The 22528-nt window shown below is 40.2% G+C and overlaps 1 protein-coding gene across 1 annotated transcript in view; it reads right to left on the minus strand.

Moving 5' to 3' along the window:
* RPF2 (ribosome production factor 2 homolog) overlaps positions 1-20108 on the minus strand; it is a 39330-nt gene extending 19222 nt beyond the window's left edge. Inside the window, exons 1-6 of the mRNA XM_028104266.2 lie at positions 20024-20108; positions 17902-18034; positions 14900-14937; positions 9574-9613; positions 5164-5245; positions 4069-4145 (exon numbers count right to left, since the gene is read on the minus strand). Coding sequence (XP_027960067.1) covers positions 4069-4145; positions 5164-5245; positions 9574-9613; positions 14900-14937; positions 17902-18034; positions 20024-20046 — 393 coding nt within the window. The 5' untranslated portion in view covers positions 20047-20108. The remainder of the gene's footprint in view (positions 1-4068; positions 4146-5163; positions 5246-9573; positions 9614-14899; positions 14938-17901; positions 18035-20023) is intronic.
* Positions 20109-22528: the final 2420 nt, after the last annotated feature.

A 22528-nucleotide genomic window follows, 5' to 3' on the forward strand; every position in this document is an offset into this window, starting at 1 on the left:
GAGAAACTTTAGCAGACTCTGCACTGAGTACAGAGCCCGATGCGGGGCTCAATCTTATGACCCTGAGAGATTATGACCTGAGCTGAAACCAAGAGTTGGATGCTTAACCTACTGCACTACTCAGGGGCCCCTGAATTAAGTTTTGTTTTTAAACAAAGGGAAAAAATTCTTACAAATCATACACAAACTTTCCAAATAAAATATCTCCAGGCAACTGCAATGTATCTTATCCTACCTAAAATAAAACCAACTAGCCTTAAATTTTAATCATCTCATTCATTAAGGCTCATTTTACGTAAAATAACCATCCCTAGAAGTTTGGCCACATCTTAGAAAATAGACTCCTACAATAATCACTCAATTTCCTGGTAGAATCGAATCACCTGTTGCTTGAGAGTAAACAAAAGGATGAGGCTTGGCTTGGTAATAAAAGTAGGCAAGTGAGAAAAGAAATACTGGTGAAAAAGTCTTAAAAATAAAGAGGTAGGGGCGCCTGGCTGGCTCAGTTAAGTGTCTGCCTTCGGCTCAGGTCATGATCCCAGGGTCCAGGGATCGAGCCCCACGTCGGGCTCCCTGCTCCGCAGGAAGCCTGCTTCTCCCTCTCCCACTCCCCCTGCTTGGGTTCCCTCTCTTGCTGTGTCTCTCTCTGTCAAATAAATAAATAAAATCTTTAAAAAAAAAAAAAAGAGGTAGATGTAAAAAGGAAATAAATATGAAAAGATAACAAACACGCAATTCCCAAAACAAACTAAAAATAGAAGGTTATAATGGAATAATGAAGTAAAAGTGAAGGTCCGGTTAATAGTCTATGGGTGGGGGGAGGGGGGGCGCCTGGGTGGCTCAGTCAGTTGAGCGTCTGCCTTTGAAGGAGGTCATGATCCCAGGGTCCTGGGTTTGAGCCCCACGTCCAGCTCCCTGCTCAGCAGGAAGCCTGCTTCTCCCTCTCCCCACTGCTCACGTTCTCACTCTCTCAAATAAATTAATAAATAAAATTTTTTTTAAAACTTAAAAAAAGGGCGCCTGGGTGGCTCAGTCGTTAAGCGTCTGCCTTCGGCTCAGGTCATGGTCCCAGGGTCCTGGGATCGAGTCCCACATCGGGCTCCATGCTCCGCGGGAAGCCTGCTTCTCCCTCTCCTACTCCCCCTGCTTGTGATCCTGCTCTTGCTATGTCTCTCTCTGTCAAATAAATAAATAAAATCTTTAAAAATAAATAAATAAATAAAAAATAAAACTTAAAAAAAAATAGTCTATGTAGGAACTGCCAATGTAAGCATACCATCATCAATTAGTGACTTTAAGAGTTAATGGTTATGCTCCATGAGTGAAAATTTAGTATTCAATTTAAATGGTTCTTGTTTAGAATGAGATCTGACAATAATGGTTTTGTGGTCTGGTACAGAAGCTACAAAGTAACGAAAGTACTCCTTTGCTTAGGAAGTGAAATACAAAGAGTGGAGGGGTTGGCATGCTCCCATCTGCCAGTGTTCACACCCACTAACTGCTGACCAAGTAGCAGCAGTGGTGAAGGTAAAATGGGGATATGGGGCTCATCTCCAAGAATTCATGCACTGTGGGGCGCCTGGGTGGCTCAGTTGGTTAAGCGACTGCCTTCGGCTCAGGTCATGATCCTGGAGTCCCAGGATGGAGTCCCGCATCGGGCTCCCTGCTCAGCAGGGAGTCTGCTTCTCCCTCTGACCCTATCCCCTCTAATGTGCTCTCTCTCTCTCAAATAAATAAATAAAAAATCTTTAAAAAAAAAAAAAGAATTCATGCACTGTCCTAAAGACAAACTGTAATAGATGAGCTTCCACCACAATAAAACATCACAGTTTATACACTTTCCCAAACACCTTCTAAAATATTATCTTCACTAACTAGTATTTCCACATATATTATCTCATTTGAATACCTATTTATTTTTCTTAAAGATTTATTTATGTATTTGAGAGAGGGGGAGAGTGAGAGCAGGGGGAGAGGCAGAGGGAGAGGATCTCAAGCAGGCTGCTTGCTGAGCACAGAGCCCAACAAGGCTTGATCTCACAATCCTCAGATCATGACCTGAGCAGAGATCAAGAGTCAGATGCTGACCAACCAAGCCACCCAGGCACCCCTGGTATTATTATACCTTTTTAATACTTGATTGCAATTGAGGGTCAAGGGAGTAACTGACTTGTCATGTCACAAGTCATCTAAATGGCCAACACAGGCCTTCAACCCAAATGTTCTGCCTCTAAATCCAATCTCAGGCCACTGTTCTACCTTGTACCTGAAGAAGCTGCTATAGCTAAGTCCGGATCTGGTAAGTGGCTTTTTCAAACCCACAGAAAACTTGGAATGCATGTTCTCTTTTTAGGGGAGACTAGGAAAAGGAGTCATTATATATTTTACAATTCTTTCAACTACACCATGACCCTCAAAGACCCATAAACAAAGAACAATTATGTAACTTTCCATTACAAACTTCAATATTCATTCTTTCAATGTTCATGGTTATACCATTTACTATATGTATGACTCCAGGTCACCAACAGAATTCCTCTGGGCCCTGATCTCCAACTCTACATAACAGAGAAAGTAATTTCAGCCTTACACAGGGGAGCTATGAAGTCTAAATAAAATAACTATTTGATGGAATATTTGATGGGACAGATTAAGCCAGAAGCAGAATTCTGAAGGAGTAGAAGCCCAATTTGGACCCAAGAACTGAATTAGCAGTTTCCTTGCCTTTCTAAGACTATTTACCACTATTTTATAATACCATTTAAACAAAGGAGACTCAAAGATGCAAGTCCTAAAGGAAAGGACTAAACTAGCATTTTGGTGGCCAGCAGCCTAAATACTGTAGGATCAGCTAAAGCATCCTAGGTTTAGAACAGGGTTCACTTTGGGGTAGCTTAGGGAACAGGTTCACTAAGCCTGGGTGGCGTAGTCGTTAAGCATCTGCCTTCGGCTCAGGTCATGATCCCAGCGTCCTGGGATCAAGCCCCACATCGGGCTCCCTGCTCAGCGGGAAGCCTGCTTCGCCCTCTCCCACTCCCCCTGCTTGTGTTCCCTCTCTTGCTGTCTCTCTGTCAAATAAATAAATAAAATCTTAAAAAACAAACAAACAGGGTTCACTTTGAAAACTCTGGTATTGGGGCACCTGGGTGGCTCAGTTGGTTAAGTGTCTGCCTTCGGCTCAGATAATGATCACAGGGTCCTGGGATCGAACCCCGTGTTGGGCTCCCTGCTCAGCAGGGAGTCTGCTTCTCCCTCTGCCTCTCCCCTCACCCCCCACCACTGCTTGTGCTCTCTCTCTCTCACTCACTCTCTCTCTCAAGTAAATAAATACAATTTTTTTTTTAAAGATTTTATTTATTCATTTGACAGAGAGAGACACAGAGAGAGGGAACACAAGCAGGGGGAGTGGGAGAGGGAGAAGCAGGCTTCCCGCTGAGCAGGGAACCCGATGTGGGGCTCGATACCAGGGTTCTGGGATCATGACCTGAGCTGAAGGTACACGCTTAACCGACTGAGCCACCCAGGTGCCCCTAAATAAATAAAATTTAAAAAGAAAAGAAAACTCTGGTATTTATGAGGTTCTATAAAATAGGTACTGTGCCAATTCAGAGGGATGGGCCCAGACAAGAGCTAATAATCGCTCTGAAGTCTAACTGCCAGAAGATCCACATGTGTTATATGCTGTAAATAAATACTTTTTAAAGTAAAGATAAAGGGGCGCCTGGGTGGCTCAGTCATTAAACGTCTGCCTTTGGCTCAGGTCATGATCCCAGGGTCCTGGGATCGAGCCCCACATCAGGCTCCCTGCTCAGCGGGAAGCCTGCTTCTCCCTCTCCCACTGCTTGTGTTCCCTCTCTCGCTGTGTCTCTCTCTGTCAAATAAATAAATAAAATCTTAAAAAAAAATAAAGATAAAATGAAATTTGCTTTTATCTCAGCACACTAGGATAAAAAATAAAGTTCTTTATTTAAGGTATAAAACTGTAACAGTACTCTTCACCACAAGATGTCACTATTGCCGAAGAGCAATATAACAAAATGCCTTGTATTTTTATGCTGAGTATCTTACCTTAATATCTTTTAGAGAGACAAACTTCTCGATACCCAACTCAATCATATCCAGCACGTGGTAGTCATACATACGACCTAGAAGGAAAACACATTTTCTTTTAAACATTTATTTTTCCCAAACAGCCACCTTATATGTACCCACTTAATCTGCATGTTCAAAATGTTAGTCTCTGCCTCTTTTTTCCCCTCACACCCCACCAAATACGTCCCCTCTTTCTTAAACTTTCAACTCTATCTAGAATAGACTGTTACAATCTCGGCCCTGAAAGAATCTTGGAAATTACTGAGCCAAACTCCCTGATTTTATATAAGAGTAAATAAAGGCCCACAGAAGGAAAAGGGCTTGCTTACATCAGTGACCATGCCAGACCAAGTGCAATACTTACCAGGGAAGGGTTCATTTATGTGGGTAGGTATGTTACTTTGTGTTTTTTTCTCTAACACAGATTTAAGGTACATATATTTTATATCAGGAAAGTATCTGCAACTTTAGGTAAAGTAATATTTACATGCCCATTGTTTACTTGCAATCTGATAGATAAAAACTTTTATTCAAAGTCACAAGGAAAATTTTAAAAAACTAGCTTAGAGCTTACTTGTTACTCCTGAATCCTCAACACCATCAATTAATCTGAGTCACAAAACTGACTCTCTAAATAACAATATTAGAAAGTAAGTGATAGGGGCATGTGGGTGGCTCAGCTGGTTAAAAATCTGCCTTTGGCTCGGGTCATGATCCCGGAGTCCCAGGATTGAGCCCCACATCAGGGTCCCTGCTCAGTGGGAAGTCTGCTTCTCTCTCTCCCTTTGCCCCTCCCCCTGCTCCTTCTCTCTCTTGCTCGCTCACTCTCTCACTCAAATAAATAAGATCTTTAAAAAAGGGGCACCTGGGTGGGTCAGTTGTTAAGTGTCTGCCTTTGGCTCAGGTCATGATCCCAGGGTCCTGGGATCGAGCCCCACATGGGGCTCCCTGCTCCACCGGAGGCCTGCTTCTCCCTCTCCCACTCCCCCTGCTTGTGTTCCCTCTCTCGCTGTCTCTCTGTCAAATAAATTAAAAAATCTAAAAAAAAAAAAGAAAGTAAATGATATTTACCTATTACTAGATTATTTGGCCGCTTCTTATTATGGGAGCCAAACATAAATAAAGAACAATCTGACTTCTTTGAAAAGAATTCCTGTAAAACCAAAAAAACTCTAATTAGTGCATTAATATAAGAACTTTAAGAATCATACCTCTGAACTTTAAAAAAAAGTAATGAATACTTAATGAACTAGACAGGAATAAGCAGAGGAAAGGGACTTTATTTCAAGCTTTTTATTTCAATTTTTCTGATTTTGGGGTACCCTAGGGAAAAGAAGTAAGTTTAAGACTAAAAACATGTTGAAAAGTTTAAATTAATAAATAAAATGAGACTATTTATTCTCACCGATGCAGTTTTGAAACAGCACACTAAGTATTTCATTTGCTGAACAAATGCCTTTATTCATTAGACATTACTGCTACCATCAATGGTACATCTTACCATGCATTTAAAATACACATGAAGGGCGCCTGGGTGGCTCAGTTGGTTGGGCGACGCCTTCGGCTCAGGTCATGATCCCAGAGTCCCGGGATCGAGTCCCGCATCGGGCTCCCTGCTCTGTAGGGAGTCTGCTTCTCCCTCTGACCCAACCCCCTCTCATGCTCTCTCTCTCTCATTCTCTCTCAAATAAATAAATAAAATCTTAAAAAAAATAAAATAAATAAAATACACATGAATAGGGGCACCTGGGTGGCTCAGTCGGTTAAGCCTACAACTGTTGTTTTTTTTTTTTTTTTTAAAGATTTTATTTACTTATTCATGAGAGACAGAGCGGGAGGGAGGGAGGGAGGGAGGGAGGGAGAGAGAGAGAGAGAGAGAGAGAGAGAGAGAGAGAGAAGCGGAGGGAGAAGCAGGCTCCCAAGGAGCAGAGAGCCCGATGCGGGACTCGATCCCAGGACCCGGGGACCACGACCCGAGCCGAAGGCAGACGCTTAACCATCTGAGCCACCCAGGCGCCCTACAACTGTTGTTTTTTTAAGATTTATTTATTTGAGAGAGAGAGAGCGAGCGAGAGCACATGCACAAGCAGGGGGCAGGGGCAGAAGGAGAGGGAGAAGCAGACTCCCTGCTAAGAGCAAAGCCCAACGCAGGGCTCAATCCCAGGACCCCGAGATCATGACCTGAGCCAAAGGCAGCAGCTGCTTAACCAACTGAGCCACCCAGGAGCCCCCAAGCCTCCAACTCTTGATTTCAGCTCAGGTCATTATCTCGTGTCAAGCTCTGCGCTCAGCAGGGTGTGGGTATGGAGACTACTTTAAAGAAAAAAAAAAGTTTCTTAAGTGTCCAAATAAATTCCAAATAAATGAAAATGCTTTCTTAAAATGTTTTTCTTTTTACATTCTCTTACTATGACTAACACCCCAAAGCTATTCATGAACTACCTTTCACATATATATATAGTACTCATCTCTATTGTTCTTCTCCATAAAAAGTCCACTTTTTGTTAAAATTCTAGAGCAAGCATAGTCAAATTATCTGCAAAAGGCCAAATAGTAAATGTATTTAGGCCTCTTACATGCTTCTATAAAGAAACCCTTTAAAAATACAAAAACCATTCTTAGTTTATGGTTCTCACAGAAACAGGGATTTGACCCATAGGAGGTATATTTGCCAACTCTTGTTCTAAAGCACAGTTCCAAAATTGTAGTATAAGAAATGTGCTACTTAAAAAAAAAAAAAAAAAAAAGTGCTACTGGAGGGATACATGGTCAGGAGAAGGAATTCAACCACATTTCAAACATGACCACTGTTTCCACAACTATTGTGAGCTTTAGTAGTCTGAGATTTTCTCCATCCAATGAAGTATCTCCTATCTCTGGAGGTGGGATATCAAAGAGAGGAAAGTCACAATTTCAAGTGTAAGAAAAACTGTCATATCAAAACGAGACAAAAAAAAGTACAGAGGGGCTCCTGGTGGCTCAGTCAGTTAAGCATCTGCCTTGGGCTCAGGGTCCTGGAATGGGGCCCTGCATCAGGCTCTCTGCCCAGCGGGGAGTTCTCCCTCACCCTCTGCCGCCCCCTCCCCTTGCTTGTGCTCTATCAAATGAACAAAATCTTTAAAAAAGAAAAAGTACAGAATGCTACAGATTCTACATCACAACACTGCTACAAAGTGGTCATTCAACTAAAAGCACCATGGTGCCAAAACAAAGCAAGCCCTTGATAAGCAGTATATGAAAGAGACAATGTTGGGTTAGAGCCCTTATTTTCAATTTCATAATCTCTTCAACAATGACTGTGAAAAACCCAAGACTATAATGAAAGTAATTTTGTAAAAAACCGAATATTGGGATGCCTAGATGGCTCAGTTGGTTGAGCATCTGCCTTTGGCTCAGGTCACGGTCCCAGGGTCCTGGGGTCGGGCTCCGCATCAGGCTCCCTGCTCAGTGGGGAACCTGCTTCTCCCTCAGCTCCTCTCCCCACCCCACTCCTCGTTCTCTCTCTCCCTCTCAAATAAAATCTTTTTAAAAAAATTTTTTAAAGGGGCACCTGCGTGGCTCAGTTGGTTAAGCATCTGCCTTCAGCTCAGGTCATGATCCCAGGGTCCTGGGATCAAGTCCCACATCAGGCTTCTTGCTCAGTGGGGAGCCTGCTTCTCCACCTGCCCCTCCCCCTGCTCATGCTCGCTCTCTCTCTCCCTCCCTCTCTCTCTCAAATAAATAAAATCTTTAAAAAAAATTTTTTAAACCCTGAATATTGATTTTTCTTAATATGTTATAATTTTCAATGCAGTCAGTTGCTACATTAGGAGAAGATGTTCAATTTTAGTCTTCTAATTAATTAATGAGATTCTATTCAAAAGTTCTTTCTTTTAAATTCACTAACTAGGGGCGCCTGGATGGCTCAGTCAGTTAAACATCTGAGTCTTGATTTCAGCTCAGATCATGATCTGAGGGTCCTGGGATCGAGCCCCATGTCAGGATCCATGCACTCAGTGGGGAGTCTGCTTAAGGTTTCTCTCCCTCTCCCTCTCCCTCTGCTCTTCCCCCCTGCTCATGTGCATGCATGTGCATGTTCCCTTTCACTCTCTAAAATAAATAAATCTTTAAAAAATAAATGAATTCACTAACTAAAAGGAAAAACAAGTAATGGTGTCCCCTCAAGAGAACATGATCCCATTCTGACTTTTTTTCAGTATCTTTTAATCTTTTTTTTATTTAAGTAAGCTCTATGCCCCATGTGGGGCTTGAACTCATAACCCAGAGATTGAGTCAAACGCTCTGACTGAGCCAGCCAGGTGTCCCCCATTCTGACTTTTTTTAAGTCAATTTAGTTTAAACCACTTATTCTTTTAAGGTTTTCTTTAGAAAGAAAGCAGTATCATCACATACCCAAAGTCCATTCATCATTCACCATTTATTATATACCATCCTTTATCTTTTGATTTTATTCACTAGCCTTTTTCATTTAGTTTGGTTGCCAATACACTCAAATAGGAATTTTAGTAAAGCAACTGACAATTGTTAGCAGTAATTCAGGTCGCAGTCCTTGTTCTAAAAATATCCAAAGAAAGAAGTCAGATTTTTAAAAATCAAACTTGCTTTATAAGAACAGACCTGTAACAAGCTTCCTTTTGATAATCTATTAATTATGCACATAAAATATAATTCAACTTTTAAAAATTCTGTCAATATACTTACAAGCAGTGAATACTGGTCAAAGTAAAATATGAGATCTATAGTCATATTTTTGAAAGTATGAAAGTCTTATTTCAAAATAATAAATAAATGTCTTATTTCCCCTCCAATTTACATTAAAATTCCCTCATATAGGATGATTTCTAGTTCAGAAACATCACAAATTAGGAGTACTAAAGGAGCAGTGATTAGTCTGAATAATCATTTACATGCTCTCTTAAATCAGAAAGATGCTTGGGGTGCCTGGATGACAAAGTCAGTTAAGCAACCGACTCTTAGTTTCAGCTCAGGTAGTGATCTCAGGGTCCTGGGATCAAGCCCCATGTTGGGTTCCACACTCAGCACAGAGTCTGCTTGAGATTCTCTCTGCCTCTTCCTTTGCCCCTCCCCTCAGCACATGCATGCTTTCTCTAAAATAAATAAACTTAAAAAAAAAAAAAAAAGATTCAGGGTGCCTGGGTGGCTCAGTCGGTGAGTGTCTGCCTTCAGCTTGGGTTGTGGTCCTAGGGTCCTGAGATCAAGCCCCACGTAGGGCTCCCTGCTCAGCGGGAAGTCTGCTTCTCCCTTCCCCTCTGCTGCTCCCCCTGCTTGTGCTCTCTCGCTCTCTGTCAAATAAATAAAATCTTTAAAAAAAAAACTTCTTCACATTCTGCATGGAGCACTGGGTGTTATGCACAAACAATGAATCATGGAACACTACATCAAGAACTAATGATGTAACGTAGGGTGATTAACATAACAATAAAAAATTTTTAAAAAATAAAATAAAATTCTTGTACTCACCAATGATGTCTGATCCTCAAATGGTCTTGTAATGTTTTTCCTAAGAATATTTTAAAAGGTGACCTTAATTTTAATAATCTTGATAGCAATTCACCCATAACAATTAAGTAATATATTAAAGACAATTTTATATTCAGATGATCAAAAATAAAGCTGGAGAGATATTCATTCATTCAAATATGTATTTAGTGCCTGTTATGTACTAGGCACTGTTTTAAGAGCTAAGGATCCTGGAAAACAAATCAGACCCTTGCTTTCATGGAGACTACATTCTAGTGAAAAAATAAAAATTTCAAAAGTAACTGTAGTGACAAAAATAAAATAGGGTATTCTATTAGTATGAAGAGAAGAAAATGACTACTTGAGCTGAGATCTGATAGATAAGCAATAAGCCACTGAAAAGTTTTGAGGCTAAGAGTATTCTAGGAAGAAGGAACAGAATAAGCAAAGATCCTGAGATGGAAACAAGCTTAGACTATTCAAGAAATGGAAAGAAGGCAAGTGTCACTGAACTTAGTGTGCAAAGGGAAAATGGTGGGGCATGAGGCCAAAGATGAAGACATGGCCCAGATTATGTAGGGCCTTGTTGATCAAGGTAAGGAATGTAGATATTAATAAAGTAATGGGAAGCATTGAAGAGTTTCAGACAGGAGTGATAAGATCAGACTAAAATTTTCTTTTTATTTATTTTTAAAGATTTTATTTATTTATTTGAGAGAGAAAGAGAGCACAAGCAGGGGGAGGGGCAAGGGAGAAGCAGACTCCACATTGAGCAAGGAGCCCAATGTGGGGCTCGATCCCAGGACCCTGGGATCATGACCTGAGCTGAAGGCAGCTGCTTCACCAACTAAACCAACCTGGTGCCCCTAAAATTTTCTTTTTCTTTTATTTTTTAATATATTTTTTAAGATTTATTTATTTATTTGACAGAGAGAGAGAGTGAGCACAAGCAGGGAGAGCGGCAGGCAGAGGGAGAGGGAGAAGCAGACTCCCCACTGAGGAGGGAGCCCAATGTGGGGCTCGATCCCAGGACCCTGAGATCATGACCTGAGCCGAAGGCAGATGTTTAACTGACTGAGCCACCCAGGCGCCCCTAAAATTTTCTTTTTAAAGGACTGTCTGTCTACTATGTGAGAATGCAATGTAGTATGGCAAGAATGAAGAGAGTAAGAAGCTATTGCAGTAATCCAGAAGGGAAAGAAAAAAATGGTGCATTGGACCAGGAAAATTAGTAGTAGAGCTGGAGAAGCAGTGGGTAAAACATGCTATCTTTCATGCAAAAAGGAAAGAAATACAAATAAATATTTTTCTTTGCTTAAACATGCATAGAGGGGCACCTAGGTGGCTCAGTTGTTAAGCATTTGCCTTTGGCTCAGGTCATGATCCCAGGGTCCTGGGATCGAGCCCCACATCAGGCTCCATCCCAGGGTCCTGGGATCAAGCCCCTGCATTGGGCTCCCTGCTCAGTGAGGAGCCTGCTTCTCCCTCTGCCACTCCCCCTGCTTGTGTTCTCTCTCTCGCTGTGTCTCTCAGCCAAATAAATAAATAAAATCTTTAAAAAAAAAATGCATAGACAAATTCTGGTAAAATATGTAAGGAACTAATGAGAGGTGGTTGTTCTGGGAAGAGTGTTTATATTTTCACTTATAATTTCTGATTTCTAATTATGTAAATGAAGTTTCTATAAAATAGTTCATGATTTTTATGAAGCAAAATCTATACAGAACATGATCTCAGTTTTGCTTAAAGCCTAAAATAGCGACTCCCGGGTGGCTCAGTTGGTTGAACAGCCAACTCTTGATTTCAGCTCAGGTCATAATCTCAGGGTCCTGGGATTAATCCCCACCTTGGGCTCTGTAATTAGTGGGGAGTCTGCTTGAGGATTCTCTCTCTCTCGCCCTCTGCCCCTCCCCCCGTTCACACACGTGCTCTCTGTAAAATAAATAAATCTTTAAAAAAAGAATAAAATAAATGTACAGATATGGAAATATCTGTTCAGATATGAAAATGAGTGAAGGGGAGTGGGAGATACAGGCTCCCAGTTATGGAATCAATAAGTCATGGGAATAAAAGATACAGTATAAAGAATTTAGTCAATATCATAATAGTGACAGATGAGGGGCGCCTGGGTGGCTCAGTCGTTAAGCGTCTGCCTTCCGCTCAGGTCATGATCCCAGGGTCCTGGGATCGAGCCCCGCATCGGGCTCCCTGCTCAGCGGAAAGCCTGCTTCTCCCTCTCCCACTCCCCCTGCTTGTGTTCCCTCTCTCACTGTGTCTCCCTCTGTCAAATAAATAAATAAAATCTTTAAAAAAAAAAATAGTGACAGATGATAGCTACACTTTTAGTGAGCATACCATAATGTATAGACTTATCAAATCACTATGTTTTACACTTGAAACTAATGTAACATTCTGTATCAACTATACTCAAATAAAAAAAGAAAGAATGAAAATATACAGGGAAAAAGATATGTCAGAATGTACATAGTGCTATGAGTGATTACTTATTCCATTATCCCGATTATCTAAGAGAAATATGTATTATTTTTATAATCAGTAAAAAAAGAGTATTATTTTTAATGATGCAAGGCAAACAAACCAAGAAAAATTATTGCAGCATTTATGATTAACAGCTAGCTGTAATTCACAATAAGCAAATACGACCTGTTGGAAACACAGAAAATGCAAATTAAACAAAGTATGTTTTTCACTTCTTAGCTTAAAAATATAAACCAAAAGTAGGTAATGGCCCATGGAACTTATATATTACACTCTGTCAAAAGGAAAATCTTTTCAAAAAGTAATAGAATTAATTTGCCCAATTGGGCATGAAGCTGTACCCAGTAATCTCATGTCTAGGAGTCTCACATAGGAACTAATTCAAAAGAATAACTCATTTGTGTAAAAATGGCCATTTTAGCATTATTTATAAGAATGGCAAAACAGAAAAACCTAAATTCCCCCAAATTAAGTTACAAGTAAATTTTAGTATAAGCAGGAACACTACATCAAAAACTAATGATGTAATGTATGGTGATTAACAATGAAAAATTTTAGTATAACCATTTAATAAGCATTATACTGGCAATGAAAATAATACCTAAAGGATCACCTATCAATAGAAAAATGTTTACAATATAAATGAAAAAGGCCAGATATAAAATTTAATGTATGGCAACAACACAGATAATTTTTAGACATTTTGTTAATGAAAGAAAGCAGACTCCAAAGGCTGCCTGTTGTATGATTCCATTTATGTGACATTCGGAAAAAGGAAAAACTATAAGGATGGAAAACAGTTCAATGGTTAAAGGGGTGGGGGAGGGATGGACTACAAGAGCGCACTGCACAAAGAAATTTTCAGGATGATGGAACTGTTTCTGTATCATGAACTGTAGTGGCAGACATCGGTCAATGCATTTTTCAAAACCCATAAAACTGTACACCACAAAGAGTAAATTTTACATACGTAAATTAAAACAACAACCAGGATGTGGAGAAAAACCCAAAACAGAATACAAACTGTAATAAACAACCCCAATTGTAGTTTAAAGGAATAACACAATCACATTAAAGAGGCAGAAAAAACCTATGTTCCATTGGGAAACAGTATTTGAACTGAATACTCTAAAGCTAAAGACACAAAGAACTATACACACATTCTATACTCTAGTTAATCCGTTGCTTATAGGGTTGGAAATTCTGACACTATGTATGTACTAGAATTATACAAATAAACAAATATGTATATTATCAATAATGAAAGCCAGGTTTCTTGCTGTCAGAAGAAAAAAGTTACAAGGAAAGAAGAAAGGCTGGAAAGAAGTCTGTGGCATTGGGCTGGAATTGGAAGTATTAGTATGAATGCATGATTTTTTAGGAAGTATCGATATGAACTCAGTCTTTAAAATACATAAATATAAATTTAGATGTGCATGTATGCACAGGTTAATATGCATAACACATATTTTCAAGCTCTGTCTGCTGAGGGCATCTAGAGACAATGACACTCCCATAGCAACAGAGCATACTTAGTGTACTTAGTGCCCAGATCTTTGTTTCTAAATTATCAGTCTCCAATATATGGGAACAGGGCTCCACAGAGAAGGGGTTGATTCCAGGGCTGTTACAAGGAAAAATAAAAGATGAGTGTAGAGCATCGTGTGGTACCAGAAAGGAAGTACTCAAATACAAGGAGCATGTTGAAAAAGCACAGGTGCCAACATGAAAAAGATCCCAATGGCCAAAGGTAGAATTTGAGCAACAAAATAATGATAGCATTGGATTATAACTCCAAAGAATATAATAAACATCCATAAGTCCACAGTAATATAAATGAGTAATTCAACAGAGGAGAAGGGAGAGATTTTCCTTACAAAATTCCAATTAATAAATGTAGAAGGAATGAAGGAGATAGAAAACCACCATCAGAACAACACTAGAGTAATCACCTCTGTAGACAAGATCCATTCATGGATGCTAAAATGAATAAGAAAAAGTGTGAGGAGAAAGAGGATTATTTGCATAGTCTTTGCAGAGTCTCAAAGTATTTCCTCCAAACATTTATTAATTACAAAGGGAAAAATAGTAAATTTATCGTGGAGAAACCAAGCAGACTCACTTTAACTGAGGTTAATGCTACCAACGTAACACATCCTGTACTCCCTGGTATGATTTATGGAGAAAAGCACATCACTTTAGCGGTATTCTTGCCACTTATGCAAAAATGCATAAGGCTCAATCTGTTCATGAGAAACTTAAGACAAATCCAAACTGACGGACATTTTACAAAATAATTAACAAGTATTCATCGAAAGTGTCAAAGTCATCAAAAAAGGAAAGACTGGGGGAACTGTCACAAATGGCAGAGTAAGGAGACATGACAACTAACTGCAATGTAGGATCCTGGAAGAGAAAAAGGCTATTACTGGAAAAACTGGTACAACCAAATCAAGTCTACAGTTTAGTTAACATTATTGTACCAATGTTAATTTCTTACTTTTGATAACTATACTATGGTTATGTAAGATGCAACATTAAGAGAAGCTGGGTGAAGGTTATGAGAAATCTACTAATTGCTGCAACTTTTCTGTATGCCCATAATTATTTCAAAATAATATATATATGCTAAGATTACAACTATGTGAGTATTCAATACAAATGAAAACACAAACTGGAAAGAAATAAATTTTAAAAATACTAATAGCTATTATGTAAGGAACCGTCGTGTTTTTTAAACAAAATACTTTTCTAAATCTCCCATAAAGTAACTGTTTGCTACTTTTATAACAGAACGTAAGTTAAAATAAAATAAGTCATTACTTACTTTTTATACAGAACTCCATACGGTTTTTTCAGTGCATACTGTAAAACATAATTTATAGCTTTCAAAACAAATTACATTCTGAAAAGCGGAAGCAAAGATTAAATTGCATTGTATCAGTCACTATACAAGATTACCTGGTCCCTGAATCCTATTCTGATGTCTTCTGCTTAGCTCCCTTTTAATCACTTATATAAACCTGCAACATAAGCTTAATAACCTAACTTAGACTGCACTTCCTTAATCTAAAGTTTCTATGCCCTTTCAAAAATCTATCCAACTTAAATGATTCCTTTCATTTCTTTACATTCTACCTATTCCATTCTTTCCAGACAAACTATTTATTTGAGAGTAGAAAGAAAAGCAGAAGAGAACAAAAAAATAAATCCTATCAGAAAAGGCTGACGGAGTTGAAATACTGTTGTCTGGAGATAAGAGAACGGAGAAAGAGTCCCGGTGATGACAATCAGAATACTACTCAGGAGTTTAAACACAGCCCTTTAAAAAACTCCTGTCATTCAACCCTCTTTTCATTTTTTTCTTACTTCTTTCCACTCATTCCCTAATAATCACTTATTACCGGTATGGTCAGTTCTGCTCTACCCCAAGGAATAACAAAGACCTAAGGCATTCCCTTGCATTAGGGAAAGGGGTAAGTTAGGGAAACAATGAAACGAAAAATGATCATTCATCAACAATCAGAGCTGATGAACAAAGGAAATTCAGCAGTAAAACCTATCTTTTTAAGTACTAAACTTTTTTTTCTTTTTTTATGTGTTTTAGTAATCTCAACAGCCAACGTGGGACTCAAACTTTCAACTCCAAGATCAAGAGTCACATGCTCTTCCGACAGAGCCAGCCAGGAACCCCTTCAATACTAAAACTTTTAAATAATTCTTGACCGAATGTTTCCCTGCCTTGGTGTAACGCACCATTACCACAGTGACAACTCAAGAATCATAAATATGAATGTTAACTACCGCAGTAACATGTAATAGTGTGCTATTCTTAGAGCTTACTTAAATACCGGGCCAGTATCCTACCAACACAATGACACTGAGACAGAAAGATGAACATGTATTAGACATTCAGATATCTGAACTATTGTGTTTAACAAGCATAGAGAGTTTAGTCAAGTTTAAAAGTCTATTCAATTACTTGGTTGATTTAAGTCAAAGAACCTATTGGCTGTATTCAAGGCCTAAATATTCAACCACCAACTAGGTATCTCCATAGACTATGCTTTCTAATCATTGATTAGACATTTACTGGGCATCTACCATGTGCCACACACTGGGCTAAACATCAGGCTACAGAGGTAGAAAAAAACATAAAGTTTCTATCTTCATCACTTACATTACAGGTCCTGAACTGAATATACCACTTCTCTCTCCAAACCTGCTCCACCTGGTGTATTCTCTAATTGGCATTATCACTCATCAAGAACCCAACCCAGACACCATGCCCAAACTCTTCTACCCTCAACATCTAGTCTCTCTGATCATCTCTCATTTTCACTGGCAATACCACACTCCAGATACTCATTACCTGCCTGACAGCAATGGCTGAATTAGTTTCCCACATTTGCTCTCAATTTTCTTTTCTTTTTTTTCTTAAAGATTTTATTTATTTATTTAACAGAGAGAGACACAGCGAGAGAGGGAACACAAGCAGGAGGAGTGGGAGAGGGAGAAGCAGGCTTCCCGTGGAGCAGGGAGCCCGATGTGGGGCTCGATCCCAGGACCCTGGGATCCTGACCTGAGCCGAAGGCAGACGCTTAACGACTGAGCCACCCAGGCGCCCTGCTCTCAATTTTCTCTGGTCAAACCGATTAAAGGAGCTGATCATATCTGTCACCTCCAATCTTTCAATGGTTCCTTAGAGCTTTCAGAACAAAGCTCAAACTCCATGTTATCTGATCCCTGTCTGTTCTTCTAGCTCCATGGAGCCCATTTTCCCTTTAGCCATCCCCAATTACTTGCAGTTCCCCAAATGCATTGTGCTCCCTCACATTCCCTTTTGTTGTTGTTTTTTGTTTGTTCGTTTTTTGCACAGGTATGTCCCTCAGCCTTGGAAGACTTTCTCCTCCTCTTCCTCTCCTCCTACTTGCTCCAACTCCTCCTTCAAAACGAAGTGTAAGTATCTTCTCTGGGAAGCCCACTGTGTGTGGCTACCCTTATGGGATTTTAACTCTGCCTCCCATCCTACCCTGTACATGCCTCCAGCACAGCACTTAATTCACAGTGCTATAATTTCTTACTTGCCGGTCTCCCTCATTAAGCTCACTGAAGGGATAGATGTGTCTTATGTAACTATTAATCCTCAGCACCTAGCACAGTACTTGGTATTGCTGAAGGAATAGACAGTAATATGCAGTTATTTCACTTTACAAACTAGATATGTTCCTTAAATGCGAGTAAACCAAATTCTAGTAATTGAAACCAGCTGAATTTTACTAAGGGAACTACAGTAGTTGCTTTAAGGAAAACCAGTGGTTAGTGTCTTGCCAAGGCAAATAACCTCCAACTTGAGCCTTTCTCTAAGGCTAGCCGTTCTTAAGGCAAGGCAAACTTATCCATGTATTTCTCCAGCAGCCTAAACTAGTATGCTGAAAGTTTCCTAAAATAATTTCAATACCATTTGAAAAATAAGTGTGCAGGGACGCCTGGCTGGCTCATTAGGAAGAGCGTGCAACTTGTGATCTCAGGGTTGTTAAGTTCGAGCCCCACGGTGGGTGTAGAGATTACTTAAAAATCTTTAAAAAATTAAAAAATAGGGGTGCCTGGGTGGCTCAGTCGTTGAGCATCTGCGTTCGGCTCAGGTCATGGTCCCAGGGTCCTGGGATCGAGCCCGGCGTCGGGCTCCCTGCTCAGCGGGGAGCCTGCTTCTCCCTCTGCCTGCCGTTCTCCCTGCTTGTGTTCCCTCTTTCACCGTCTCTTTCTCTGTCAAATAAATAAAATCTTAAAAAAAAAAAAATTAAAAACTAAGTGTATATATATACATACCACATCTTTAAGTACTTGTGTCACCATGGAATTTGCATTTCCCCCTTTAATCAGCATAGCATTTTTAATATTTTCACTGAGTTTCGGTTCTCTCTTCTCAAGGAATCTCTTGGCTCTTTTCGTTTTGGGCTTTCTGTTCAGAAAATCACAATTCATAACAACTTAAAACGTTTTCCTCAGAGTACAAAACCATGACTTGACTAACATGCAAATTCTTAAAAACCAACAGATATTACAGAACATTTATCAGTCAGGATTCTACCACTAAACAAAATCTCACTTTTTAGGGAGATAATAGTACAAGGTATTCAGTTATTACTGTGAAGTGTTAATTAGCTTTTGATTTTTTTTAAAAATGCTTTCATTTTTTATACCCCCAACATTCTTTCATTACCGCTTTTTTCAAAACCTTTATTTAAAAAAAAAAGACTCAATGCATATACTGTTGCTATTTTTTTTTTTACTCCATTATTTTTTCTTCAGTCTAAATAAAGCAAATAGTACTTACCCTAACACAAAGAATTGCACACCAACTAGTGACCAATCTGTGGGCAGTTACTAAACAGAGAGAGGCTACTAAATGCCTCTCTTTCATCCAGGTTTAAGACCACAATGCCTAGTAGGAAGTATACACAATTCCACTCCAACATCACAGCTGAGAAAGTCAAATATTATTGCTACCAATGGGGGAGAATAATGACTGACAACTTTATAGAGTCACTCTATTAAGGTTTATCTTCACCCAGATCCCACAACACAGGTAAAATTATTATCTTCATTTTACAGATGAGGCAACTGAAGCTAGGGAGGTAACGCAGCCAAGGTCACACATCTTACAAGTAGGCAATCTTCAAAATGAGCGAGATTTAAAAACTCATCTAGACCAATCACAGCAAAATATGAAGGGAAAACAAATTCGTTATTCTGATCTTACGATGTGACAGCAGGAGTAGAATGTTTTCATACATTTCTATTCAGAAAACGGGCTTCACTTCTGCTTCCACTATATCTTGCTTTTCCAACAGTTCTCTGCCATCTACTGAAAGAATTCCTCCTCTCTTAAGTAACTATGACCCTCCATCCTCCTTTCAGTCCTATGGACACTTTGGACAGCAAAAGAAAAACAGAATATACACACACTCAATTTATCACGCAGAGTTTAAAAATTCTCCTCCAGAAAAAATGTCAAGCAATATAAAGCTTCCAGTCATTTGCTGTTTGATAAAGATATGCGTTTGTTAAATCAAATCAAGAAATATTTAGTATGTCTAAACTAAAAAAAATGAAAGTGCTCTATACTCTACATTCCATGTGGTTTGTTACTTCTCACTAGCCAGCAACTAATGCAAATAACATCTTATATATTTTATCATCTGTTTGTGCCCCAATCAGATCGTAGTCTTACTCATCTTTGCCATCCCCATACCTGGAGGAATATATAGCAGATGCGCAAAAATCTCTGAATTAATGACTAAAAAAAGAACTTGTTTTGGTTGGATGTTAACCCAGGCAAATCTCAAGAAGTAACAGTAGGACTATTTAGGATATCAATAAATATTTTCTGAACGCATTTAAAACAAACATCAACTCAAGAAGAGAAAGAAAAAGCTAATCAACATGTCTACGTGCTGTAGCAAAAAGGCTTTACATACTTTCTCGCCAATAAGCCTCACAGTTCTAAGTACGATTATTACGAACGCTATTTTACAAAGTAAACCGAGGTTTAGGGGTATTATATCGCCCAAAGTCACAAAGCTTTGAGAACGCGCCCGGACTGTCACCTACAGCTGTCAAATTCCGAGGCCTGGCGCTGGTGACCACTCATTCCCTCACACTTCTTGGGAAGCCCAGGACGTTTCTAACTGGCCAAGATAAAAGCGGCCATCTCCGTGCTACCGCCTGGCAGCTCCCACTAGTGGGCAGGAAGGCTCTCCGTCTCCCCGCGGGCGGCACCAACAGAGGGAGACCCAGGCTAGTGGATAGATCGGCCCACCGCAGGCCCAACTGACAAAGAGCGGGAGGAACGAGTGGCAGCCAGGCGGAGCAGACACTTTTTCACTCCTTCCCACCACAGGAGTCCCACTCTCTAACGTCCCCCAGAGAAGGGACCCAGCGCACTTACACAACTCGATCCAAAGCGTCCATGGCTACCGCAACGCGAATCCCGGGAACGCACGTGCACGGCGCGCTTCCGCGAGATAGGCCAGTGTTCCGGAACAGGCGGAACCGGAACTTGCGGGTAACGCCACTTCCTGGGACCGCCCGGTCGTGGACGCTTGGGCTAGTGCTGCGTTCCCTTGGTTACAGATTGTCTTTTAGCCGGAAATAAACACTCTAGGTAACACCGCCTGTAGCCGCATGATGTACACGCCTGTGTGTACACCCGGAATAAGATATTCAGGGACCAGATGTTATTCTTCTGGGAATCTCCCAGAATGCTAAAAAGGTTGATGACATGGTAGGTATTCACGTAGTGGCTAAAAATGTCAATGGGAAATGTGCACTATTGACTGAACTGTAAGATCAGTGAGGCAAAATTTAAAACTACCACAGTGGCTCATAAAAGGTGTGCAGAAAATAACCCTGCTGGGGAGCCTGGGTGGCTCAGTCGTTGGGCGCCTGCCTTCGGCTCAGGTCATGCCCCCGGGGTCCTGGGATCGAGCCCCGCATCGGGCTCCTTGCTCGGCGGGAGGCCTGCTTCTCCCTCTCCCACTCCCCCTGCTTGTGTTCCCTCTCTCGCTGTGTGTCTGCCAAATAAATAAATAAAATCTTTAAAAAAAAAAAGAAAAGGGCGTGGGAAAGCATGTCTGACAGAGGTAACAGCAGAGATGAAAAAAAAGAAAGAAAATAACACTGCTGATCCTTATTTTTCCCCCAATTTTTGAGTTGCCATATACTTCATATACCATAAATTTTACCCCTGTAGAGTGTACATGTCAGTGGTTTTTACTATATTCGCAAAGGTAAAACTATCACCACTATCTAATTTCAGAACATCTTTATCACCCCAAAGGGAAACACCCACCCTCTCAACCCCGTAGCCATCACTACCCATTTTCCCCTCTTGCTGATCCCTGTCAACCAATGATCTATGTCACTATAGATACGTCTATTCTGAACATAACATGTAAATGGAATCATACAGTATGTGCCCTTTCGTGCTGGCTTCTTTCACTATGTTCATACATGTTCGTGTTTAAGATTCAAATGTATAGGGCGCCTGGGTGGCTCAGTTGGTTGGGCGACTGCCTTCGGCTCAGGTCATGATCCTGGAGTCCCGGGATCGAGTCCCACATCGGGCTCCCTGCTCAGCGGGGAGTCTGCTTCTCCCTCTGACCCTCTTCCCTCTCGTGCTTTCTCTCTCTCTCAAATAAATAAATAAAATCTTAAAAAAAAAAAGAAGTGAATGATATTCTAAAAAAAAAAAAAAAGATTCAAATGTATAGCATGTATCAGTACTTCACCAGTACATTCATTTCTTTTTTAGGACTGAATAATATGCTATTGTATGGATATGCCACATTTTTTATTCCTTCAAAAATTTATGGACATTTGGGTTTTTTCCACTTTTTTACTATTATGAATTATGCTTGTTTGAACATTCACATACAAGTTTTTTTGTAGAAGTTTCAATTCTCTAGGAGTAGAATTGCTGGATCATATGGTAACTCTATGTTTGACATTTTGAAGAACTGCCAAACTAGTTTCTGCCTGTACCATTTTACATTCCCACTAGCAATAAAAGAGGGTTTGGCACCAGTATTTCTATTCTATTTCTGTATTCTATTACCATAAATTTACTGGTGTAAATAACACAAAGTTATGTTAGGGTTCTAGGAGTCTGAAGTCTGAAATTAGTTTTGCAGTTCTAAAGTTAAGATGTGGGGCACCTGGGTGGCTCAGTTGGTTAAGCAACTGCCTTCAGCTCGGGTCATGATCCTGGAGTCCCGGGATCGAGTCCCGCATCAGGCTCAGCAGGGAGTCTGCTTCTCCCTCTGATTCTCCTCCCTCTCATGCTCTGTCTTTCATTCTTTCTCTCTCAAATAAATAAATAAATCTTTAAAAAAAAAGTTAAGATGTCACAGGGGCCCCTGTGTGGCTCAGTCGGTCAAGTGTCTGTCTTCTGCTCAGGTCATGATCTCAGGGTCTTGGGACTGAGTCCCGCATCCAGCTCCTTGCTCAACAGGGAGCCTGCTTCTCCCTCTTCCTCTGCCTGCTGCTCCCCCTGCTTGTGTTCTCTCTCTCTCTCTCTCTGTCAAATAAATAATAAATAAATTTTTTTTAATCTTTTTAGGAAAAAAGATTTAATTTTAAGTAATCTCTGCACCCAACGTGGGACTCAAACTCACCACCCTGAGATCAAGAGTCGTATGACCTACCTACTGAGCCAGCCTGGAGCCCCTAAACTTCTTTATAAACTTTTTAGGGGCACCTGGGTGGCTTAGTTGTCTAAGCATTCAACTCTTGATTTTGGCTCAGGTCATGATCTCAGGGTGGTGAGATTGAGCCCTGAGTCGGGCTCTACAAAGGGTGTGAAACCTGCTTAAGATTCTCTCTCTCTGCTCCCCCACCTTGATCTCTCCCATAAATAAACAAATACATACATACACTTTTTAGTGGTTGCCCT

This window comes from Eumetopias jubatus, unplaced genomic scaffold (assembly GCF_037043125.1).
Source record: "Eumetopias jubatus isolate StellerSeaLion01/CBP00866 unplaced genomic scaffold, mEumJub1_p1.0 scaffold_6, whole genome shotgun sequence".
NCBI lineage: Eukaryota > Metazoa > Chordata > Mammalia > Carnivora > Otariidae > Eumetopias > Eumetopias jubatus.